Source organism: Salvelinus fontinalis, chromosome 18 (assembly GCF_029448725.1).
Source record: "Salvelinus fontinalis isolate EN_2023a chromosome 18, ASM2944872v1, whole genome shotgun sequence".
NCBI classification, from domain to species: domain Eukaryota; kingdom Metazoa; phylum Chordata; class Actinopteri; order Salmoniformes; family Salmonidae; genus Salvelinus; species Salvelinus fontinalis.
In genome coordinates, this window is record NC_074682.1 from 51552066 (window position 1) to 51579779 (window position 27714).

At 40.4% G+C, this 27714-nt stretch overlaps 1 protein-coding gene across 1 annotated transcript; it reads right to left on the reverse strand.

The window, feature by feature from the left end:
* Nucleotides 1–14001: 14001 nt before the first annotated feature.
* Nucleotides 14002–27034, reverse strand: LOC129815731 (protein-glutamine gamma-glutamyltransferase 2-like). Its single transcript, XM_055869798.1, has 13 exons — nt 27025–27034; nt 25471–25641; nt 23994–24245; nt 22295–22413; nt 21709–21837; nt 19176–19353; nt 18793–18928; nt 18597–18706; nt 18175–18417; nt 17624–17890; nt 16661–16824; nt 16111–16244; nt 14002–15194 (listed from the first exon to the last, which is right to left on the reverse strand). Exons 1-13 carry the CDS (start codon nt 27032–27034, stop codon nt 15020–15022), a joined length of 2088 nt encoding a protein of 695 aa, XP_055725773.1. The 3' UTR covers nt 14002–15019.
* Between the last annotated feature and the right edge of the window lie 680 nt (nt 27035–27714).

Genomic DNA, 27714 nt, shown 5'->3' on the forward strand with positions numbered 1-27714 from the left:
TCATCCTATCATTGATGAGAATGTCTCAGATGACAACCGAACTGACATCATATTCATTAACCTTTCTTGGGCACGTGAGATGGTAGTGTCCCACCTCTTCAACAGCCAGTGAAACTGCTGGGCGCCAAATTCAAATACAGAAATACTCATTTTAAAAATTCAGAAAACAAAACATATTTTACATAGGTTTAAAGATTAACTGCTTGTGAATCCAACCACGGTGCCAGATTTTAAAAATGCTTTACGGCGAAAGCATACCATACGATTATTTGAGAACATAGCCCACTAGACAAATCATTACAAACAGTAGCCAGCCAGGTAGAACAGTCACACAATTTAGAAATAGAGATAAAATTAATCCCTTACCTTTGATGATCTTCATATGGTTGCACTCAGCAGACATTCATTTACTCAATAAATGTTCCTTTTGTTCGATTAAGTCTCTTTATACCAAAAAACCTCTGTTTTGTTCGCGCGTTTTCTTCAGTAATCCACAGGCTCAAACGCAGTCAAAACAGGCAGACAAAAAAATCCAATTTGTATCTGTAAAGTTCATAGAAACATGTCAAACGATGTTTATATTCAAACCTCAGGTTGATTTTAGCCTAAATAATCGATAATATTTCAACCGGACAATAACGTCGTCAATTTAAAAGGTAAACAAGAAACGCACTCTCTCGGTCTGGCGCAGGAAAAAGCTCTGTGACACGGCAGGGTCCACTCATTCAGACTGCTCTTACTTCTTCACTTTTCAGAATACAAGCCTGAAACAATTTCTGAAGACTGTTGACATCTAGTGGAAGGCATAGCAACTGCAATTTGAGTCCTAAGTCAATGGATATTGTATTGGCATTGAATAGAAAACTACAAAACCAAAAAAAAACTACTTCCTGAATGGATTTTCTCAGGTTTTCGCCTGCGAAATCAGTTCTGTTGTACTCACAGACATTTTTTTAACAGTTTTGGAAACTTTAGTGTGTTTTCTATCCAAATCTACCAGTTATATGCATATCATATATTCCGGGCCCGAGATGCAGGCAGTTTAATTTGGGCATGCATTTCATCCAAAATTCCGAATGCTGCCCCCTACCCTAGAGAAGTTAAGTACCACCGCATATGTTCAATTGTTCGGATTACCAGAATATAGTTCATTTCCCCCCACCTTCTGATGTTCCCAGAATCTCTATGTTAACCAAAGGATTATAAAATGTCACATCAGTAGGGTCGAGAGAGGAAAAAAGGGGGGAGAGGTATTTATGACTGTCATAAACCTACCACCGGGCCAACGTCATGACAGCGGCGAAGGTACGGTGGGATTCAAAATGGTTGGTGATCTGTTTGTTCACTTGGCTTTCGGAGACTTTAGAAAGGCAAGGCAGGATGGATTTATGTCTGTAACCGTTTGGGTCAGTGTCTCCCCTTTGAAGAGGGGGATGACTGTGGCCACTTTCCAATCTTTAGGAATCTCAGATGACATACAGCCAGATGCTTTGTATTTTAGTGGGACATACAGCCAGATGCTTTGTATTTTAGTGGGACATACAGCCAGATGCTTTGTATTTTAGTGGGACATACAGCCAGATGCTTTGTATTATAGTGGGACATACAGCCAGATGCTTTGTATTTTAGTGGGACATACAGCCAGATGCTTTGTATTTTAGTGGGACATACAGCCAGATGCTTTGTATTTTAGTTGGACATACAGCCAGATGCTTTGTATTTTAGTGGGACATACAGCCAGATGCTTTGTATTTTAGTGGGACATACAGCCAGATGCTTTGTATTTTAGTTGGACATACAGCCAGATGCTTTGTATTTTAGTGGGACATACAGCCAGATGCTTTATATTTTAGTTGGACATACAGCCAGATGCTTTGTATTTTAGTTGGACATACAGCCAGATGCTTTGTATTTTAGTGGGACATACAGCCAGATGCTTTGTATTTTAGTTGGACATACAGCCAGATGCTTTGTATTTTAGTGGGACATACAGCCAGATGCTTTGTATTTTAGTTGGACATACAGCCAGATGCTTTGTATTTTAGTGTGACATACAGCCAGATGCTTTGTATTTTAGTGTGACATACAGCCAGATGCTTTGTATTTTAGTGGGACATACAGCCAGATGCTTTGTATTTTAGTTGGACATACAGTCAGATGCTTTGTGTTTTAGTTGGACATACAGGCAGATGCTTTGTATTTTAGTTGGACATACAGCCAGATGCTTTGTGTTTTAGTTGGACATACAGCCAGATGCTTTGTATTTTAGTTGGACATACAGCCAGATGCTTTGTGTTTTAGTTGGACATACAGCCAGATGCTTTGTATTTTAGTTGGACATACAGCCAGATGCTTTGTGTTTTAGTTGGACATACAGCCAGATGCTTTGTGTTTTAGTTGGACATACAGCCAGATGCTTTGTATTTTAGTTGGACATACAGCCAGATGCTTTGTATTTTAGTTGGACATACAGCCAGATGCTTTGTGTTTTAGTTGGACATACAGCCAGATGCTTTGTGTTTTAGTTGGACATACAGCCAGATGCTTTGTATTTTAGTTGGACATACAGCCAGATGCTTTGTGTTTTAGTGGGACATACAGCCAGATGCTTTGTGTTTTAGTTGGACATACAGCCAGATGGTTTGTATTTTAGTGGTACATACAGCCAGATGCTTTGTATTTTAGTGGGACATACAGCCAGATGCTTTGTATTTTAGTGGGACATACAGCCAGATGCTTTGTATTTTAGTGGGACATACAGCCAGATGCTTTGTATTTTAGTGGGACATACGGCCAGATGCTTTGTATTTTAGTGGGACATACAGTCAGATGCTTTGTATTTTAGTGGAACATCGTACAGCCAGATGCTTTGTATTTTAGTGGAACATCGTACAGCCAGATGCTTTGTATTTTAGTGGAACATCGTACAGCCAGATGCTTTGTATTTTAGTTGGACATACAGCCAGATGCTTTGTATTTTAGTGGAACATCATACAGCCAGATGCTTTGTATTTTAGTGGGACATCATACAGCCAGATGCTTTGTATTTTAGTGGGACATCATACAGCCAGATGCTTTGTATTTTTAGTGGGACATCATACAGCCAGATGCTTTGTATTTTAGTGGGACATACAGTCAGATGCTTTGTATTTTAGTGGGACATCATACAGCCAGATGCTTTGTATTTTAGTGGGACATACAGCCAGATGCTTTGTATTTTAGTGGGACATCATACAGCCAGATGCTTTGTATTTTAGTGGGACATACAGCCAGATGCTTTGTATTTTAGTGGGACATCATACAGCCAGATGCTTTGTATTTTAGTGGAACATCATACAGCCAGATGCTTTGTATTTTAGTGGGACATCATACAGTCAGATGCTTTGTATTTTTAGTGGGACATCATACAGCCAGATGCTTTGTATTTTAGTGGGACATACAGCCAGATGCTTTGTATTTTAGTGGGACATCATACAGCCAGATGCTTTGTATTTTAGTGGAACATCATACAGCCAGATGCTTTGTATTTTAGTGGGACATCATACAGCCAGATGCTTTGTATTTTAGTGGGACATCATACAGTCAGATGCTTTGTATTTTTAGTGGGACATCATACAGCCAGATGCTTTGTATTTTAGTGGGACATACAGCCAGATGCTTTGTATTTTAGTGGGACATCATACAGCCAGATGCTTTGTATTTTAGTGGAACATCATACAGCCAGATGCTTTGTATTTTAGTGGGACATACAGCCAGATGCTTTGTATTTTAGTGGGACATACAGCCAGATGCTTTGTATTTTAGTGGGACATACAGCCAGATGCTTTGTATTTTAGTTGGACATACAGCCAGATGCTTTGTATTTTAGTGGGACATACAGCCAGATGCTTTGTATTTTAGTTGGACATACAGCCAGATGCTTTGTATTTTAGTGTGACATACAGCCAGATGCTTTGTATTTTAGTGTGACATACAGCCAGATGCTTTGTATTTTAGTGGGACATACAGCCAGATGCTTTGTATTTTAGTTGGACATACAGTCAGATGCTTTGTGTTTTAGTTGGACATACAGGCAGATGCTTTGTATTTTAGTTGGACATACAGCCAGATGCTTTGTGTTTTAGTTGGACATACAGCCAGATGCTTTGTATTTTAGTTGGACATACAGCCAGATGCTTTGTGTTTTAGTTGGACATACAGCCAGATGCTTTGTATTTTAGTTGGACATACAGCCAGATGCTTTGTGTTTTAGTTGGACATACAGCCAGATGCTTTGTGTTTTAGTTGGACATACAGCCAGATGCTTTGTATTGTAGTTGGACATACAGCCAGATGCTTTGTATTTTAGTTGGACATACAGCCAGATGCTTTGTGTTTTAGTTGGACATACAGCCAGATGCTTTGTGTTTTAGTTGGACATACAGCCAGATGCTTTGTATTTTAGTTGGACATACAGCCAGATGCTTTGTGTTTTAGTGGGACATACAGCCAGATGCTTTGTGTTTTAGTTGGACATACAGCCAGATGGTTTGTATTTTAGTGGTACATACAGCCAGATGGTTTGTATTTTAGTGGGACATACAGCCAGATGCTTTGTATTTTAGTGGGACATACAGCCAGATGCTTTGTATTTTAGTGGGACATACAGCCAGATGCTTTGTATTTTAGTGGGACATACGGCCAGATGCTTTGTATTTTAGTGGGACATACAGTCAGATGCTTTGTATTTTAGTGGAACATCGTACAGCCAGATGCTTTGTATTTTAGTGGAACATCGTACAGCCAGATGCTTTGTATTTTAGTGGAACATCGTACAGCCAGATGCTTTGTATTTTAGTTGGACATACAGCCAGATGCTTTGTATTTTAGTGGAACATCATACAGCCAGATGCTTTGTATTTTAGTGGGACATCATACAGCCAGATGCTTTGTATTTTAGTGGGACATCATACAGCCAGATGCTTTGTATTTTAGTGGGACATCATACAGCCAGATGCTTTGTATTTTAGTGGGACATCATACAGCCAGATGCTTTGTATTTTAGTGGGACATCATACAGCCAGATGCTTTGTATTTTAGTGGGACATACAGCCAGATGCTTTGTATTTTAGTGGGACATCATACAGCCAGATGCTTTGTATTTTTAGTGGGACATCATACAGCCAGATGCTTTGTATTTTAGTGGGACATCATACAGCCAGATGCTTTGTATTTTAGTGGAACATCATACAGCCAGATGCTTTGTATTTTAGTGGAACATCATACAGCCAGATGCTTTGTATTTTAGTGGGACATACAGCCAGATGCTTTGTATTTTAGTGTGACATACAGCCAGATGCTTTGTATTTTAGTGTGACATACAGCCAGATGCTTTGTATTTTAGTGGGACATACAGCCAGATGCTTTGTATTTTAGTTGGACATACAGTCAGATGCTTTGTGTTTTAGTTGGACATACAGGCAGATGCTTTGTATTTTAGTTGGACATACAGCCAGATGCTTTGTGTTTTATTTGGACATACAGCCAGATGCTTTGTATTTTAGTTGGACATACAGCCAGATGCTTTGTGTTTTAGTTGGACATACAGCCAGATGCTTTGTATTTTAGTTGGACATACAGCCAGATGCTTTGTGTTTTAGTTGGACATACAGCCAGATGCTTTGTGTTTTAGTTGGACATACAGCCAGATGCTTTGTATTTTAGTTGGACATACAGCCAGATGCTTTGTATTTTAGTTGGACATACAGCCAGATGCTTTGTGTTTTAGTTGGACATACAGCCAGATGCTTTGTGTTTTAGTTGGACATACAGCCAGATGCTTTGTATTTTAGTTGGACATACAGCCAGATGCTTTGTGTTTTAGTGGGACATACAGCCAGATGCTTTGTGTTTTAGTGGGACATACAGCCAGATGGTTTGTATTTTAGTGGTACATACAGCCAGATGCTTTGTATTTTAGTGGGACATACAGCCAGATGCTTTGTATTTTAGTGGGACATACAGCCAGATGCTTTGTATTTTAGTGGGACATACAGCCAGATGCTTTGCATTTTAGTGGGACATACGGCCAGATGCTTTGTATTTTAGTGGGACATACAGTCAGATGCTTTGTATTTTAGTGGAACATCGTACAGCCAGATGCTTTGTATTTTAGTGGAACATCGTACAGCCAGATGCTTTGTATTTTAGTGGAACATCGTACAGCCAGATGCTTTGTATTTTAGTTGGACATACAGCCAGATGCTTTGTATTTTAGTGGAACATCATACAGCCAGATGCTTTGTGTTTTAGTTGGACATACAGCCAGATGCTTTGTATTTTAGTGGGACATCATACAGCCAGATGCTTTGTATTTTAGTGGAACATCATACAGCCAGATGCTTTGTATTTTAGTGGGACATCATACAGCCAGATGCTTTGTATTTTAGTGGAACATCATACAGCCAGATGCTTTGTGTTTTAGTTGGACATACAGCCAGATGCTTTGTATTTTAGTGGGACATACAGCCAGATGCTTTTTATTTTAGTGGGACATACAGCCAGATGCTTTGTATTTTAGTGGGACATACAGCCAGATGCTTTGTATTTTAGTGGGACATACGGCCAGATGCTTTGTATTTTAGTGGGACATACATTCAGATGCTTTGTATTTTAGTGGAACATCGTACAGCCAGATGCTTTGTATTTTAGTGGGACATACAGCCAGATGCTTTGTATTTTAGTGGGACATACAGCCAGATGCTTTGTATTTTAGTGGAACATCATACAGCCAGATGCTTTGTATTTTAGTGGGACATCATACAGCCAGATGCTTTGTATTTTAGTGGGACATCATACAGCCAGATGCTTTGTATTTTTAGTGGGACATCATAAAGCCAGATGCTTTGTATTTTAGTGGGACATCATACAGCCAGATGCTTTGTATTTTAGTTGGACATACAGTCAGATGCTTTGTGTTTTAGTTGGACATACAGGCAGATGCTTTGTATTTTAGTTGGACATACAGCCAGATGCTTTCTATTTTAGTTGGACATACAGCCAGATGCTTTGTATTTTAGTTGGACATACAGCCAGATGCTTTGTGTTTTAGTTGGACATACAGCCAGATGCTTTGTGTTTTAGTTGGACATACAGCCAGATGCTTTGTGTTTTAGTTGGACATACAGCCAGATGCTTTGTGTTTTAGTTGGACATACAGCCAGATCCTTTGTATTTTAGTGGGACATACAGCCAGATGCTTTGTATTTTAGTGGGACATACAGCCAGATGCTTTGTATTTTAGTGGGACATACGGCCAGATGCTTTGTATTTTAGTGGGACATACAGTCAGATGCTTTGTATTTTAGTGGAACATCGTACAGCCAGATGCTTTGTATTTTAGTGGGACATACAGCCAGATGCTTTGTATTTTAGTGGGACATACAGCCAGATGCTTTGTATTTTAGTGGAACATCATACAGCCAGATGCTTTGTATTTTTGTGGGACATCATACAGCCAGATGCTTTGTATTTTAGTGGGACATCATACAGCCAGATGCTTTGTATTTTTAGTGGGACATCACAAAGCCAGATGCTTTGTATTTTAGTGGGACATCATACAGCCAGATGCTTTGTATTTTAGTTGGACATACAGTCAGATGCTTTGTGTTTTAGTTGGACATACAGGCAGATGCTTTGTATTTTAGTTGGACATACAGTCAGATGCTTTGTATTTTAGTGGGACATACAGCCAGATGCTTTGTATTTTAGTGGGACATCATACAGCCAGATGCTTTGTATTTTAGTGGGACATCATACAGCCAGATGCTTTGTATTTTTAGTGGGACATCATACAGCCAGATGCTTTGTATTTTAGTGGGACATCATACAGCCAGATGCTTTGTATTTTAGTGGGACATCATACAGCCAGATGCTTTGTATTTTAGTGGGACATACAGCCAGATGCTTTGTATTTTAGTTGGACATACAGCCAGATGCTTTGTATTTTAGTGGGACATACAGCCAGATGCTTTGTATTTTAGTGGGACATACAGCCAGATGCTTTGTATTATAGTGGGACATACAGCCAGATGCTTTGTATTTTAGTGGGACATACAGCCAGATGCTTTGTATTTTTGTGGGACATACAGCCAGATGCTTTGTATTTTAGTGGGACATACAGCCAGATGCTTTGTATTTTAGTGGGACATTACAGCCAGATGCTTTGTATTTTAGTGGGACATACAGCCAGATGCTTTGTATTTTAGTGGGACATACAGCCAGATGCTTTGTATTTTAGTGGGACATACAGCCAGATGCTTTGTATTTTAGTGGGATATACAGCCAGATGCTTTGTATTTTAGTGGGACATACAGCCATATGCTTTGTATTTTAGTGGGACATACAGCCAGATGCTTTGTATTTTAGTGGGACATACAGCCAGATGCTTTCTATTTTAGTGGGACATACAGCCAGATGCTTTGTATTTTAGTTGGACATACAGTCAGATGCTTTGTGTTTTAGTTGGACATACAGCCTGATGCTTTGTATTTTAGTTGGACATACAGCCAGATGCTTTGTATTTTAGTGGGACATACAGCCAGATGCTTTGTATTTTAGTGGGACATACAGCCAGATGCTTTGTATTTTAGTGTGACATACAGCCAGATGCTTTGTATTTTAGTGGGACATACAGCCAGATGCTTTGTATTTTAGTGGGACATACAGCCAGATGCTTTGTATTTTAGTGGGACATACAGCCATATGCTTTGTATTTTAGTTGGACATACAGTCAGATGCTTTGTGTTTTAGTTGGACATACAGGCAGATGCTTTGTATTTTAGTGGGACATACAGCCAGATGCTTTGTATTTTAGTTGGACATACAGTCAGATGCTTTGTGTTTTAGTTGGACATACAGCCAGATGCTTTGTATTTTAGTTGGACATACAGCCAGATGCTTTGTATTTTAGTGGGACATACAGCCAGATGCTTTGTATTTTAGTGGGACATACAGCCAGATGCTTTGTATTTTAGTGTGACATACAGCCAGATGCTTTGTATTTTAGTGGGACATACAGCCAGATGCTTTGTATTTTAGTGGGACATACAGCCAGATGCTTTGTATTTTAGTGGGACATACAGCCAGATGCTTTGTATTTTAGTTGGACATACAGTCAGATGCTTTGTGTTTTAGTTGGACATACAGGCAGATGCTTTGTATTTTAGTTGGACATACAGCCAGATGCTTTGTGTTTTAGTTGGACATACAGCCAGATGCTTTGTATTTTAGTGGAATATCATACAGCCAGATGCTTTGTATTTTAGTGGGACATCATACAGCCAGATGCTTTGTATTTTAGTGGGACATCATACAGCCAGATGCTTTGTATTTTAGTGGGACATCATACAGCCAGATGCTTTGTATTTTAGTGGGACATCATACAGCCAGATGCTTTGTATTTTAGTGGGACATACAGCCAGATGCTTTGTATTTTAGTGGGACATACAGCCAGATGCTTTGTATTTTAGTGGGACATACAGCCAGATGCTTTGTATTTTAGTGGGACATACAGCCAGATGCTTTGTATTTTAGTGGGACATACAGCCAGATGCTTTGTATTTTAGTGGGACATACAGCCAGATGCTTTGTATTTTAGAGGGACATACAGCCAGATGCTTTGTATTTTAGTGGGACATACAGCCAGATGCTTTGTATTTTAGAGGGACATACAGCCAGATGCTTTGTATTTTAGTGGGACATACAGCCAGATGGTTTGTATTTTAGTGGGACATACAGCCAGATGCTTTGTATTTTAGTGGGACATACAGCCAGATGCTTTGTATTTTAGTTGGACATACAGCCAGATGCTTTGTATTATAGTGGGACATACAGCCAGATGCTTTGTATTTTAGTGGGACATACAGCCAGATGCTTTGTATTTTAGTTGGACATACAGCCAGATGCTTTGTATTATAGTGGGACATACAGCCAGATGCTTTGTATTTTAGTTGGACATACAGCCAGATGCTTTGTATTTTAGTTGGACATACAGCCAGATGATTTGTATTTTAGTGGGACATACAGCCAGATGCTTTGTATTTTAGTGGGACATACAGCCAGATGCTTTGTATTTTAGAGGGACATACAGCCAGATGCTTTGTATTATAGTGGGACATACAGCCAGATGCTTTGTATTTTAGTGGGACATACAGCCAGATGCTTTGTATTTTTGTGGGACATACAGCCAGATGCTTTGTATTTTAGTGGGACATACAGCCAGATGCTTTGTATTTTAGTGGGACATTACAGCCAGATGCTTTGTATTTTAGTGGGACATACAGCCAGATGCTTTGTATTTTAGTGGGACATACAGCCAGATGCTTTGTATTTTAGTGGGACATACAGCCAGATGCTTTGTATTTTAGTGGGATATACAGCCAGATGCTTTGTATTTTAGTGGGACATACAGCCATATGCTTTGTATTTTAGTGGGACATACAGCCAGATGCTTTGTATTTTAGTGGGACATACAGCCAGATGCTTTCTATTTTAGTGGGACATACAGCCAGATGCTTTGTATTTTAGTTGGACATACAGTCAGATGCTTTGTGTTTTAGTTGGACATACAGCCTGATGCTTTGTATTTTAGTTGGACATACAGCCAGATGCTTTGTATTTTAGTGGGACATACAGCCAGATGCTTTGTATTTTAGTGGGACATACAGCCAGATGCTTTGTATTTTAGTGTGACATACAGCCAGATGCTTTGTATTTTAGTGGGACATACAGCCAGATGCTTTGTATTTTAGTGGGACATACAGCCAGATGCTTTGTATTTTAGTGGGACATACAGCCATATGCTTTGTATTTTAGTTGGACATACAGTCAGATGCTTTGTGTTTTAGTTGGACATACAGGCAGATGCTTTGTATTTTAGTGGGACATACAGCCAGATGCTTTGTATTTTAGTTGGACATACAGTCAGATGCTTTGTGTTTTAGTTGGACATACAGCCAGATGCTTTGTATTTTAGTTGGACATACAGCCAGATGCTTTGTATTTTAGTGGGACATACAGCCAGATGCTTTGTATTTTAGTGGGACATACAGCCAGATGCTTTGTATTTTAGTGTGACATACAGCCAGATGCTTTGTATTTTAGTGGGACATACAGCCAGATGCTTTGTATTTTAGTGGGACATACAGCCAGATGCTTTGTATTTTAGTGGGACATACAGCCAGATGCTTTGTATTTTAGTTGGACATACAGTCAGATGCTTTGTGTTTTAGTTGGACATACAGGCAGATGCTTTGTATTTTAGTTGGACATACAGCCAGATGCTTTGTGTTTTAGTTGGACATACAGCCAGATGCTTTGTATTTTAGTGGAATATCATACAGCCAGATGCTTTGTATTTTAGTGGGACATCATACAGCCAGATGCTTTGTATTTTAGTGGGACATCATACAGCCAGATGCTTTGTATTTTAGTGGGACATCATACAGCCAGATGCTTTGTATTTTAGTGGGACATCATACAGCCAGATGCTTTGTATTTTAGTGGGACATACAGCCAGATGCTTTGTATTTTAGTGGGACATACAGCCAGATGCTTTGTATTTTAGTGGGACATACAGCCAGATGCTTTGTATTTTAGTGGGACATACAGCCAGATGCTTTGTATTTTAGTGGGACATACAGCCAGATGCTTTGTATTTTAGAGGGACATACAGCCAGATGCTTTGTATTTTAGTGGGACATCATACAGCCAGATGCTTTGTATTTTAGTGGGACATCATACAGCCAGATGCTTTGTATTTTAGTGGGACATCATACAGCCAGATGCTTTGTATTTTAGTGGGACATACAGCCAGATGCTTTGTATTTTAGTGGGACATACAGCCAGATGCTTTGTATTTTAGTGGGACATACAGCCAGATGCTTTGTATTTTAGTGGGACATACAGCCAGATGCTTTGTATTTTAGTGGGACATACAGCCAGATGCTTTGTATTTTAGAGGGACATACAGCCAGATGCTTTGTATTTTAGTGGGACATCATACAGCCAGATGCTTTGTATTTTAGTGGGACATACAGCCAGATGCTTTGTATTTTAGTGGGACATACAGCCAGATGCTTTGTATTTTAGTGGGACATACAGCCAGATGCTTTGTATTTTAGTGGGACATACAGCCAGATGCTTTGTATTTTAGTGGGACATACAGCCAGATGCTTTGTATTTTAGAGGGACATACAGCCAGATGCTTTGTATTTTAGTGGGACATACAGCCAGATGCTTTGTATTTTAGAGGGACATACAGCCAGATGCTTTGTATTTTAGTGGGACATACAGCCAGATGGTTTGTATTTTAGTGGGACATACAGCCAGATGCTTTGTATTTTAGTGGGACATACAGCCAGATGCTTTGTATTTTAGTTGGACATACAGCCAGATGCTTTGTATTATAGTGGGACATACAGCCAGATGCTTTGTATTTTAGTGGGACATACAGCCAGATGCTTTGTATTTTAGTTGGACATACAGCCAGATGCTTTGTATTATAGTGGGACATACAGCCAGATGCTTTGTATTTTAGTTGGACATACAGCCAGATGCTTTGTATTTTAGTTGGACATACAGCCAGATGATTTGTATTTTAGTGGGACATACAGCCAGATGCTTTGTATTTTAGTGGGACATACAGCCAGATGCTTTGTATTTTAGAGGGACATACAGCCAGATGCTTTGTATTTTAGTGGGACATACAGCCAGATGCTTTGTATTTTAGAGGGACATACAGCCAGATGCTTTGTATTTTAGTGGGACATGCAGCCAGATGCTTTGTATTTTAGTTGGACATACAGCCAGATGCTTTGTATTTTAGTGGGACATACAGCCAGATGCTTTGTATTTTAGTGGGACATACAGCCAGATGCTTTGTATTTTAGTGGGACATACAGCCAGATGCTTTGTATTTTAGAGGGACATACAGCCAGATGCTTTGTATTTTAGTGGGACATACAGCCAGATGCTTTGTATTTTAGAGGGACATACAGCCAGACGCTTTGTATTTTAGTGGGACATACAGCCAGACGCTTTGTATTTTAGTTGGACATACAGCCAGACGCTTTGTATTTTAGTTGGACATACAGCCAGACGCTTTGTATTTTAGTGGGACATACAGCCAGATGCTTTGTATTTTAGTTGGACATACAGCCAGATGCTTTGTATTTTAGTTGGACATACAGCCAGATGCTTTGTATTTTAGTTGGACATACAGCCAGATGCTTTGTATTTTAGTTGGACATACAGCCAGATGCTTTGTATTTTAGTTGGACATACAGCCAGATGCTTTGTATTTTAGAGGGACATACAGCCAGATGCTTTGTATTTTAGTGGGACATACAGCCAGATGCTTTGTATTTTAGTTGGACATACAGCCAGACGCTTTGTATTTTAGTTGGACATACAGCCAGATGCTTTGTATTTTAGTGGGACATACAGCCAGATGCTTTGTATTTTAGTTGGACATACAGCCAGATGCTTTGTATTTTAGTTGGACATACAGCCAGATGCTTTGTATTTTAGTTGGACATACAGCCAGATGCTTTGTATTTTAGTTGGACATACAGCCAGATGCTTTGTATTTTAGTTGGACATACAGCCAGATGCTTTGTATTTTAGAGGGACATACAGCCAGATGCTTTGTATTTTAGTTGGACATACAGCCAGATGCTTTGTATTTTAGTGGGACATACAGCCAGATGCTTTGTATTTTAGTTGTACATACAGCCAGATGCTTTGTATTTTAGTGGGACATACAGCCAGACGCTTTGTATTTTAGTTGGACATACAGCCAGATTCTAACAGTGGTATAAGCCTGTTTGGATATCCTTCTTTGAGTGACAGATGTGAATTCTGAAAGAACAATAAGTTAACAATAAGTTAATCAGGATATTCATGCAACTTATGCATTTGATTTTATTTGACAATTTAAAATGAATTAGGAAGACACACCAGTCACCAATACACGTACAGCAATTACAGAGGATTACATAGACAAAGTCAAGCCTTGTTCCCATTGTGGTCCATTATGAAGGAAAGAGATTTCTGTGTACTTCTGTTGCCCACACTTGAATCATTTGACTTTTTGCAGATTATTGTTCAACAATTTGACTATCAACAGTAATAAAGACCATGCTATATATAGTGATTTTATTTGACAATTTAAAATGAATTAAGAAGCCACACCAGTCAACAATACATGTACCACAATTACAGAGGATTACATGGACAAAGTCAAGCCTTGTTAGACTTGTTTTCAACAATAATGTATACAGTAAGATGTACAGTAGGCCTGAACATGTTTCATCTTCATGTGTGACAGACCAGCTCGATTCAGTCTTCTGTAGCAAAATTTGAAATAGTTTTTTTTACATTGGATAAAACTAGAGACTCAGAATTAGAAAATGTTATATCATACACCACAGTTGAAGAACAATGCTTAAGTAATTCTGCTTTGAAAGTTGATAAACTTGTTAACTCACTTTTGAGAAAATGACCCTTGTATATTTGGTACACCTACTGGAGAGCTCTTCTTTGTCTGCACCCATTCAGCATCGTTCACACCCTCTTAAGCCTTAGCCCCACCTATCTCTTTAAGGATTCACATGTGAGGCTATGTACTAAACAAGCAAAGATTTCAAGACTAAAGGCTGGTTTAAACTACGTGTATCGACAGTTGTTGCGGTGACATCATAAACATGAACATATTGTTGTCCGATATCAAATTTGTTATTGGCTCTATGAAAAACTATAAACACAAAAACTACAGGCTGCATGACATCCATAGCCTGGGGGTCAAAAATAGCATAACTTGAAAATAGCTAATGGTTGTGTTGAATGAAATAGAAGCAGGACATTCTACCAGAGATTTATAGAACTTGGACACTAACGTTATATTCTAATTTGACTTAACAGGAATTTAAGGTATAAATTGGAGAACTTATTTGAGTTATTCTCACAAGGGATTTACTATCTACGGCAGTCGGGGGACAACACCGGTGACGGGTTTGATGTACACATTGCAGCTTGCCTTAATGTCCCTGAATTGATCACAGTTGAAGCCGGCCACTAGCTTCTTAGGACCGGGTCTGTATGGAGTAAAGGGCATCTTCACACGTAGTCGTTGCCCTTGTTTTAGCAAAGGCATTCTGAGGAGACACATGTGAAACAAATTATACCTCAAGGCAGCTTTAGATCTCTAAACTTCAACACACTAGGAAGTGTAAAATATTTCAGATGGAAAAACTCTAAACTTTAACCACATGAACAGCCCATGAATGCAGGTACTTTCTAGTTTAGCCAAGAGCTAAATAATCTCTTGTGGACAGACTACGTAACAGAAATTGTATTGAATCATCTGTCAAAAGACTGATGCCACAGCTAACAAGGAACCGTAGTTCCGGTGCTTTGGTGTCCTCACTAGATATCTGGACATATCAGGATTGGGTGGAGGTGGTGCTAAAAGTATGGGAGGGGAATTCAAGCAATAATTTCAGACAATGATTTCAAGGTGAAAGTTTTCAGAAGGGGGGCTTGGCTGAGAGTTTCTGTTTAGGGGGCTGGTGATTTCGCTAGTCTCATTGGTATCTTTTGTCAAACATTTTCCCTCAGAACCTAATCAAACATCTTACACAATTACCTGAGATTTTAGGTCTGGGTTTCTGAGATTAAGAGCTAAATTGTCAACTTGACGAGCAAAGTTTCGGTTTGTCATAAAACCCGAATCCATCCCACTTGGCAAAAACTGGGTCCACATCCAGGATTCAAATCTGGACACATTTCACTGGACACAGACGTCAGTTCAACGTCTAGTTCTGATTTACATTTGGTTGAGTTATCACCTAATGTGAATTAGAACTCAACAAAAAAGGTTAAAAGTTTACTTTTTGCAAATCCAATCAGTTTTCCATGTTGATTCAACATCATCACACTGATTTTTTGGGTTGAAATGAAATGGAAACAATGTTGATTCAAGCAGTTTTTGCACAGTGGAATGTATTCAGGTTTTATGACAAACTGAAACCTTGCTTGTAAAGACATCAGAGAAATGTCACAAAGGCCTACCTGGCTTCCATTGTTTCAGTCAGCAAGCCACTGCCGGTCACTGTTATGAAGCAGTCTCTTAGACCTTCGGATAGAGGGTTCTCAAACACCACCTCTGCCGTCATGTCACTATACTGCAATTCAGATCCAATGGCCTAAAAGAGAACACACATTCGAAGAAAAGCATTTGCTAAATAGTATATTATATTTTAACTACCACACTGAATAAACCCCATCTCCAGTTTAATGGCTGTTACTGATATTGGCGTTGTATTTAATAGATCAACTGTTCAGATGACAGTCTAACAATTTAGATTTTCATCTTCACAACACGTTTATTCACAGGCCAACAGTTATTTTCCTTACCTATTGCTATTTTCGCTACTAGTGTGTTTGCCACCTATAAATTAAAATGGTAACCCAAGAGTATGTAAAGACCCTCGGGGCTTGTTCACTAATGACCCCAATGAATGTCACTCAGAGAAAGTTGAGCTGTTCTAAGTGGGTTATTGGAGTGGCTTAAGGATCTGACAGACTGTGAAATGACAATGTTGGGAAATGCAGTACTCACTTTGATGGTGAGCAAAGGGCTCTCTGGCACAAGGTCTTTCTCTGTGATGTACACTGCCCCACTCTTGTTCTTGTCTGTGGCCACAGCTGAAACCTTGATGCTGTTGCTCTCCCGCATTTTCTCACCGTACACAGAGAAGGGGATGTGGATGGGTATAGTCAGATCTGCCAACAGAGACAATGCATTTGATTATCAAGGTTTCACAAACACTAACATTCTGTGGTGTCCTCAGTACAACGTTAGCAACCCTAACATTCTGTTGTGTCCTCAGTACAACGTTAGCAACCCTAACATTCTGTAGCGTCCTCAGTACAACGTTAGCAACCCTAACATTCTGTTGTGTCCTCAGTACAACGTTAGCAACCCTAACATTCTGTTGTGTCCTCAGTACAACGTTAGCAACCCTAACATTCTGTTGTGTCCTCAGTACAACGTTAGCAACCCTAACATTCTGTGGTGTCCTCAGTACAACGTTAGCAACCCTAACATTCTGTATCATCCTCGGTACCAAGTTAGCAACCCTAACATTCTGTAGCGTCCTCAGTACCAAGTTAGCAACCCTAACATTCTGTATCATCCTCAGTACCAAGTTAGCAACCCTAACATTCTGTAGCGTCCTCAGTACAACGTTAGCAACCTGACAGCCGTAAGAGTTAGTCAGTCGATTTGCTACAACGCTATGGCGGCTATACATGAGACTTTACAGCTTTGTTAAATTGACCAGCTAGACTCTAACTATATGCACTCCTGAAACACACCACCATCATTGAGATTGATATATGTGTCATACCAAGGATGTTGACAAAGAATTGTAAAGGTGAATAGCTGCAATATGCTCTTGGTTTTGTTAAGCATTTCAGTTCTCTTTGTTCTGTGATGTAAATGCCTCCCTGTGTGCACCACTGTGTTTGTTAAACCTTGTAGGCCTACTCATGGAAAGAGCTTGAAACATTTTCACTCTACCTTGGTTGGGAAGGAGCTTCTGTTCTTTCAATTCGGTCTGTATCTGGGAGGATGGGATCCCGTTGTATCTCATGGCCTGAACGTTGACATTGATCACTAGAGTCCGAGTTTCACTGTCGTTGCTGTTCAGTACAAGCTTGAGGTCGATGTCTTTGCCGCTGACCGGCTTGGTCAGCTCCACGATCTTCATGGAAACGTTTGAATCCTCTTCGGGTATGTTGACTCTTTTCACAGCTAGATTGTACACATCCCTCTCCTTTTCCGTGCCTGTTTGAAATGTGTGACATTTTGGATGAGTATCTGGTGACTCAAGCAGTTGCTCTCACTCACCTGGGAGAATTATCTTGTGACAGGTCGCCACAGCATCTTTCTGACTCATCTCTTAAAAAAGTACAGAACTATTTCCCAGACCAACTGTAGTTCTCAAATATATAAAATACACTTATACCCTTATGGTAGGCATAACCCTTGTAACGCTGCATTATTTCCCAAATCAATTGATAACATTTCAATTTTGATATAGTCAGACTCTCGGTTCATTCAATACCAACCCTCTGCATGTTTATAGTTGGCCGTGATGTCCACTCTCTTGTCGCTGCCCACTGCCTTGGTGCTGATGTTCTGGCCTACGGACACACTGTCCGTGGAGATCTTTTTCTTGGAGCCGTCAGCGAACACCATCCAGGTTACACGGTCGGCGTTGACTTCGGCGAAGACAAAGGGCACATCGTGTTTGAGGTCAACGTGACCCTGCAGTATGGCCTTGACTGGAGCAGGGCCGCAGCAGTAAACACCTGGGGGAGGGGAAGAGAAAACAGCTTGAGCGTATAACAGGGAGTTCCCTTCATGTCTCCCAGACCCAGGACACGACCTCAGAACCATCTGCACAATAACACAACATACAGTACATACAACCTCCAGAAGTGTGTTATTATGTAAGATGCTGTGAGATGAGATGGAAGTTGGACCGTACCAGTGCTTTTCTCCTGGGGGGTGGGGTCCACAACCTGCCAGCCGTCGTATAAGGAGTCTGCTGAGAGATCGGGCCGTCTCATCCAGGCCTCCACCCACACATGGTAGTTCCTGAGCAGAAACACCAGTCTTCAAAACTTCATGCTATTGGCATCACTGTTCATACTGTATCCACAATGACCTCATGTTACACTTACCATACACTGTCAGGGCTCTGTTTGGGTCTGACTCCATAGTCGGAGAAGAAGTCGTCAATTGTCAGGTTTTTGTCGGTGTCGTGGGCTGACTGGAAGTTGGTAACCACTCGACATGGGATTCCCAAACACCTCAGTACTGACATGGAAATACATTTCAGGCATACTGGTTAACTAAAACAACACATTCAAAGGCATTGACACCAGCCTCTCTCATCTGGTCATAGGTGAATCGGACACAAATGGTGGGTAATCTTGCCATCCCTCTCAACAACCAATCACAGCCCTGAGTCTCAGCACATGCAATAGTCCGTGCTATTTAAATAACATTGTATTGATTGATTGAATAAAATAATAATTGAAGAGATTGGACAGTGATAGCCTACCTGTGCACATTACAGCGGCAAACACCCAACACTGGCCATACTTGACTGGATTGCCACCATTTTTGAGCCACCTCCTTAGTACCTCCACACTGCCATTCCAGTGAGTGGGGGACATGCCACCATCGTATTTACCATCCCACCGCCCCATCAGGACACCTCCTTCATCGTTAGCGTTGATCTGGGCAAGAAAAATAATGTTAAAATTAGATTTCAGAACTGTCATTTGGCTGAGTGAATGTGTTTTTCTACTATCTAACATGTAGTTGCTTTCCTGGATCTAGATTGAACATAGCCTTGGACTAAAAAGCATGTTCAGTGTGGAAAGTTATTTTTAGTCCAGGACTAGATTTAATCTGGGTCCGGGAAACCAGTCCTATATGTGTAACAACACCTTAATTAGTGTCACTGGACCCATTTATAGTGAACAGGGCTAGATGATGTTCCAGAAATGAACCAATGTATTTTCTTGTGCTGTTCATACAGAACTATGAGCTGATGATGATGATTTAAAGAATGTCACTGTTACTAGTGGGGGTCAATAATGATGTCACTGACTACTTTGGTTCAATAATGTTGTCACGGTTACTAGTGGGGTTCATTAATGTCACTGTTACTAGTGGGGGCCAATAATGATCTCACTATTACTAGTGGGGGTCAATAATGTTGTCAATGTTAAAACAATAATGTTGTCACCGGCTAGGATCGCCATCCAAGTGGCAACAGATATTCATGCGAATATTCTAAAATCATAAAAGCATATAAACAATATGCGCTCCTTTTCCCACCAGTGATGTGTTTCCATTAAATGTACTTTTTTTCAGATAAAAGGCTGTGTGTGATGAGATAAAAAAAAAAAAAACTTTTTCTGTTAAATTCGTTGTGACTCGTTTCAGGAACCTTGGTGCATGTCGCACGTCACTACTTCACATTTCAACGTAAACATAATTTTAAAATTAAAAATACGTTTTTTGGCAGAAATGACTTCTAGAACATGTGAACTTTCATGTGCCTTAATTACAAATTTGTATTCCAACCATAAATACGAATAAAATTGTTAATTTACGAGCCTAGTTGGTTTAGCCATGGAAAAAGTTGAGATAATGTATGGGCTGGACCTGAGTTTGGATTAGTCTGCCATGTAGCTTGCTTCTGTCTATAACATGAGTTCAGAATGTGTTGACAGTCATTTCTACTGCACCGTTTTTGATAGATATAATGTTATCCATTGAGAACTACAACGGTTTTGCTACTTTTCTCAACAACATTGATGTCCTGAATTTATCAGGCGCTATCAACAGATTTTATTTTTTATTTATCCGTTATTTTACCAGGTAAGTTGACTGAGAACACGTTCTCATTTACAGCAACGACCTGGGGAATAATACAGAGGGAGAGGAGGGTGAATGAGCCAATCGTAAACTGGGGATTATTAGGTGACCATGATGGTTTGAGGGCCAGATTGGGAATTTAGCCAGGACACCGGGGTTAACACCCCTACTCTTACGATAAGTGCCATGGGATCTTTAATGACCTCAGAGAGTCAGGACACCCGTTTAACGTCCCATCCGAAAGACAGCACCCTACACAGGTGCATGTGACAAATTAACTTAGATTTGATTTGATATAGCGTGTGTTTCCCACATGGCCTCACATATGAATCCTTAAAGAGATGAATGGGGCTAAGGCTTATGAGCGTGTGAACGATGCTGAATGGATGTAGACAAAGAAGAGCTCTCCAGTAGGTGTACCAAAACATTCAAGGCTATTTTCTCAAAAGTTGGTTTTCAAAGGGGATTATTTCTCCATTGTTCCTCAACTGCAGTGTATGATATACCATTTTGAGTCTCTACCTTCATCTCTGAGTCTCTACCTTTATCCAATGTAAAAAAATAAATAATAATAATCACATTTTGCTACATAAGATCGAGGCTGTCGGTCACATTTTAGAATAAAGCTGTAATGTAACAAGATGTAGAAATTGTCAAGGGGTCTGAATACTTTCCGAACGCACTATAGCCTACATGATGAGATGATGTTTTATTTGTCAAACGGCAGCCAAGCATCGAGAATCATGTTACCAGAATAAGGCCCTCAATATTTAATAGAAATAAATATCAAGATCATTGACCACCCTGTGAACTTCATCATTTATCTGTAGCCTGTTAAACGGCTTTCCCGATGAGTCGTAGTGGGACGACCACACAAGATGTCATTAAGTGATTCCAAGTTTACTTCGATATGATGGTTATTAAATCAATATTTGCGCATAAAAGCATTTCCACCAACATTTCTCTCATAATTAATTTTACCGACTCAAATAAATCCCACCTTGTCTAGCGAATTTTGTTTTGTCAACATTTGTAAAGTTGACCGTCACATTTTCCATCAGCACTTTCATGAAATGTCATGAAATGTTTTATCTGACATGTACTTGACTCGCATAAAAAGGTTGGATGGAAACCTGTTTAATGTTACTAGTGGGGTTCAATAATGTTGTCACTGTTACTAGTGGGAGTCACATCTCCAATCTTACCATGGCACTGACCACCCTACTGACATAGATGGGGTTGCAACGAGCAGAGAAGTCCTTGGCGGGGTCACTCAGACACTTGGGATTCACGTCAAGCAGCTTCAGGCAAATGTCCACTATATCGTCTTCAAACTGGAGAAACAATACATTTGGGCAGGTTAGCTAGCAAGCCTACAACAATTTCTAAAATGTCTTGTCTATACTAACTTACAATTTAGTCACTTAACAGACGCTCTTATCCAGAGCGACTTACAGTATTGAGTGGATAAATGTTCGTATTGGTCTCCCGGTAATCGAAACCCACAACCCTGGCGTTGCAAGAGCCATGCTTTACCAATGGAGCCAATAAGGACTCTAGCCAATCATGTAGACTAAGATATCGTGTGACACTTGGGGTCGGTTTCCTGGACAACAGATTAGTCCTGGACTTCTCCAGAGTAAAAATACTTTTGGATGGAGATTCTCCATTGAGTTTGCTTTTTAGTTGAGGAATGTATTTAATCTGTGTCCGGGAAACAAGCCCTATTTGTTATGAGCAGCTAGCTAGTACTTTTCAACTGTACAATACTGTATGCTTTGTTCTGTGTACCTGTCCGAAGTTCCACGCCATAGAGCTGATGTATTTCTCAGAACCTCTGTACACCAGGCCTTGTTCTCTCATCACATACTCCTGCCTCTCCTCCTCTTCAGGTAGATGCACCCAGTCCTCTACAGCCCACAACAAAATACAGCCATTTTAAAACATGAATTATAAGAATTTGTTCCACTGACTTGACTGGTTAAATAAAGGATAAATAAAAATACATTATTATACAAACTGAAATGAAAGGGTATCTGGACAATGTTTTAATTGCGAGTTACTTTAACACGTTGCCATGCTGTTACTGTGTTATGACCACTGTCTCCCATGCTAGAATGTAGTGTTACCAAGCTGTGTTACCAGGATGTTACCAGGATGTTACCAGGATGTTAGCAGCCTGTGTTACCAGAATGTTACCAAGCTGTTACCAGGATGTGTTACCAAGCTGTGCTACCAGGCTGTGCTGCCAAGCCTTGCTAATAGGCTGTGCTACCAAGCCTTGCTAATAGGCTGTGCTACCAAGCTGTGCTACCAGGCTGTGCTGCCAAGCCTTGCTAATAGGCTGTGCTACCAAGTCTTGCTAATAGGCTGTGCTACCAAGCCGTGCTACCAGGCTGTGCTACCAAGCTGTGCTGCAAGGCTGTGCTGCCAAGCCTTGCTACCAGGCTGTGCTACCAGGCCATGCTACCAAGCTGTGCTACCAGGCTGTGCTATCAAGCTGTGCTACCAGGCTGTGCTGCCAAGCCTTGCTAATAGGCTGGGCTGCCAAGCCTTGCTAATAGGCTGTGCTACCAAGCGGTGCTAATAGGCTGTGCTACCAAGCCGTGCTATCAAGCTGTGCTACCAGGCTGTGCTACCAGACTGTGCTACCAAGCTGTTATCAGGATGTGTTACCAAGCTGTGCTACCAGGCTGCACTTCCAAGCCGTGCTAATAGGCTGTGCTACCAAGCTGTGCTACCTTGCTGTGCTACCATGCTGTGCTACCACGCTGCACTTCCAAGCCGTGCTAATAGGCTGTGCTACCAAGCTGTGCTACCAGGCTGTGCTACCAAGCTGTGCTACCAGGCTGCACTTCCAAGCCGTGCTAATAGGCTGTGCTGCCAAGCTGTTCTACCTGGGTGTGCTACCATGCTGTGCTACCAAGCTGTGCTAATAGGCTGTTCTACCAATGAACTCATCACATGGTTTCAACAGCAATGCCACCACTTTGATATTAGAGAACAGCATTCATAACCACAAGCTGTCATTCATATAATGTGGCTCTGTATGTTGTGGCCCATTGATTGTATCTGGGTGTCTATTATCTCCCAAAACAGTTATGAGGCATCTTTCCTACCCATACAGAGACATGGGTCACAACAATCTCTGTAAAGTTAGCCATTTACAGCTTTTAAACTGATATGAACATTCAGGAATGCAGTATTTGACACCCTCTGGATACTGTATTGACTTTGTATTGTATTATGTATTGACTATGTGTTACAATGGCTGTATTGATGCATTCGCAGCATTTGTTGTCCTTTGTGTGATTAAAAAGGTTAATTTATCACAGTTCTTGTGAACATTTATATGAATGCTTAATACTCCAATCTAATGTATTACATATGCTTTACCATAGTCTCAAATCTCATTCACAGGATATGAATAAATTGTCCCAGAAATCCCCATGTGGGATAATGAAGTTGTTTTGAATTGAATTGTGTTTACCTTGGCACCAGGGGTTAAACAGCAGAAGGAGCTTGCCCAGGCTGCTGCGCACTGAGGTGGCGGTGCTGGTCTTTACAGACAGGCTGTACTCTCCCACTGGGGCGTCTGCTGGGCTGGTGATGTCCAGGGTGATTGAACCCGCCGGGAGCACTGAGCCCTGGTGAACCTTGACCTTCCAGGAGGAACCCTTCCCACAGCCCTCAGGTAGCCCGAACACTGACCTGGTCCCCAATGCCTCCGAAGGCTGGGGCCCTGGATGGAGAAGGGAGGATGTTTTGGGTTGTGTTCAGTAGAAAAGAAATTGATGAAAACTTTCAGAAACAGTGACGTACTATGCACTGGGAGTACAAAAAATTAGGAACACCTTCCTAATATTGAGTTATCCCCACTTGCCCTCAGAACAGACTCAATTCGTCGGGGCATGAACACTACATGGTGTCGAAAGCGTTCCTCAGGGATTCTGGTCCATGTTAACGCCAATGCTTCTCACAGTTGTGTCAAGTTAGCTGGATGTCCTTTGGGTGGTGAACCATTGTAATTATTCGATTTATTGCCTACCTCATGCCTTTTGCACACATTGTATATAGATTCTCTTTTTTCTACCATGTTATTGACTTGTTTATTGTTTACTCCATGTGTAACTCTGTGTTGTCTGTTCACACTGCTATGCTTTATCTTGGCCAGGTCGCAGTTGCAAATGAGAACTTGTTCTCAACTAGCCTACCTGGTTAAATAAAGGTGAAATAAAATAAAAATAAAAATTCTTGAAACACATGGAAAACTGTTGAGTGTGAAAAACCCAGCAGCATTGCAGTTCTTGACACACTCAAACCGGTGCGCTTGGCACCTACTACCATACCCTGTTCAAAGGCACTTAAATCTATTGTCTTGCCTATTCACCCTCTGAATGACACACATACACAATCCATGTCTCAGTTGTCTCAAGGCTTAAAAATCCTTATTTAACCTGTCTCCTCCTCTTCATCTACACTGATTGAAGTGGATTTAACAAGAGACATCAATAAGGGATCATAGCTTTCACCTGGATTCACCTGGTCCGTCTATGTCATGGAAAGAGCAGGTGTTCCTAATGTTTTGTAAACTGTATTTGTCCAATAAGATTCAATATTTTCTGACAACATAACTTTGATGTCAGGAGTACATATACATTACAAGTGGTGGTATCTCAAATCCTGTCAGTGGTGCAATTCAGTCTTAAGATTAGATTGAATTGACCCCAACTCAGGTATGTACAGCGTTTACAAGGATTTGTTTTAATATCTTTATTACTGCGCGTGTCTGTCTTGTCAAAGGGGACTAACATAGGGCCGGTTTCCCTGCCCTAGCCTAGATTCATCCTAGTGTGTTTTAGTCCAGGACTAGCATAATCTGAGTCCGGGAAACTTTAAATACAAACAGCCCTAATAAATAGCAGAGATAAATAAAGTTATTCTATTTTCTATTCTAGATAGCTCACCTGTCTCCACCTTCAGCTCCAGAAAGTCTGTTGTGGGCCTGGAGGGGTCATGGAGTTCAAAAGTGACCAGGAAGGACTGGCCTCTCCTGACTATCAGTCTGTTCACTGAGATGTCATTGGTTTTGTTGGCTGTGTTGTTCTTCTCACAGTGGAGCTCTACTTTACCAACGTCTTCAAGAAAAAAAGAAATTAATACATATATAGATTTTTTTTAAATCATTTGAAACTGAATTATCCCTTAGTCAAAATCCAGATTTTCTATTTTTCCTGATAATATAACTTTTTTTTTGTTCTAGTGTGGGTGTCTGTTTCTGCGTTTGCTGCCGTTGTCTTGCCCAATGTTTGTTTGTCACATTTTTGCCTGACAACAACATAGCAGAAACAGACGGTCAGTTAGGCTAGTTTAGATCACTGGATAGAGAAAACACTTGTAGCCTATCACCATGCATAATGCATAATAAATATGCAGAAAGAAATAGGCAAAAGACCATAGACTTAGGAATGAGAATTTAAATATGATCTCTATGTAAAAGACAGCCTTGGGCCAGTATGAAATGGTATGAGGAACCTATGACAATAATTAAAGTGAAACATCTATTTTTCTAGTTTGCTTAAGTGTTATCTTTGCCAGTGGTTCCCAATTTTTTTATAGTCCTGTACCATTTCAAACATTCAACCTCCATCTGTTACCCCCTCTAGCACCAAGGGCAGCGTACTCTCAAATGTTGTTTTTTGCCATCATTGTAAGCCTGCCATATACACACTATATGATACATTTATTAAACATAAGAATGAGTGAGTTTTTGTCACAAACTGGCTCATGGGAAGTGACAAAGAGTTCTCATAGGACTAGTGCACAAATAATAATATAATAATTATCAATAATTGTGCTCGTTATTTAGCCATCGTACATATAAAACCTTATTTGTTCATCGAAAATTGTGAATAACTCACCACAGGTTAATGAGAAGGGTGTGCTTGAAAGGATGCACATAACTCTGCAATGTTGGGTTGTATTGGAGAGAGTCTCAGTCTTAAATCATTTTCCACACACGGTTTGTGCCTGTATTTAGTTTTCATGCTAGTGAGGGCCGAGAATCCACTCTCACATAGGTACGTGGTTGCAAAGGGCATCAGTGTCTTAACAGCACCATTTGCCAAGGCAAGAAACTCTGAGCGCAGCCCTATCCAGAAATCTTGCAGTGCTCGTCTCTCAATTTAAAAAAAATGTGTCAATACTTTTCCATTGATAACCAGTGCACTTCTGTATGTTGTAAAAGCGTTACATGGTCGCTGCCCATATCATTGCATAATGCAAAAAATACACAAGAGTTCAGAGGCCTTGCTTTAACAAAGTTCACCATTTTCACTGTAGTGTCCAAAACGTCTTTCAAGCTGTCAGGCATTCCCTTGGAAGCAAGAGCCTCTCGGTGGATGCTGCAGTGTACGCAAGTAGCGTAGGGAGAAACTGACTGCACGTGCGTTATCACTCCACCATGTCTCCCTGTCATGGTTTTTACGCCATCAGTACAGATACCAACACATCTTGACCACCAAAGTCCATTTGATGTCACAAAGCTGTCCAGTACTTTAAAAATATCCTCTCCTGTTGTCCTGGTTTCCAGTGGTTTGCTGAAGAGGATGTCTTCCTTAATTGACCTCCCCATAAACGTAACGAACATATGCCAGTCTGTTGACTCATCCAGCTGTAACGCATAGAATTCACTGGCTTGTATGCGAAACAGTAATTGTTTTTAAACATCTCCAGCCATGACACTGATGCGTTGTGAAACAGTATTGTTTGATAAAGTGATTGTCTGTATAGTTTTTGGGCTTTTTACCCAGCATTGTCCCAGCCATATCTGCGGTAGCAGGAAGAATTAAGTCCTACACAATAGTATGGGGCTTGCCTGTCCTAGCCACTCGGTAGCTCACCATATAAGATGCTTCTAGCCTCTTCTTATTAATCATATCTGTTGCTTTTATACATGTCTTACTACTCAAAAAACTCCTGTGGCATGTCATGTTTGGTTTCTAAATGTCTGCACAAGAGTGAAAGTTTCCCGCGAGCAAGTAACAGTTAATGTGATTGGATGTTAATTATTTGACTAGGCTACCTGTATTTGACATTGTGTTATTTCGCTGAACACTAGAAATGTTATTTCTGGCAGTGAAACGAGGTACTCAGGCAAGAGAAAAAAATCTCACCCAAATGTATAGCACCTTTGGAAAACATAAATTTAC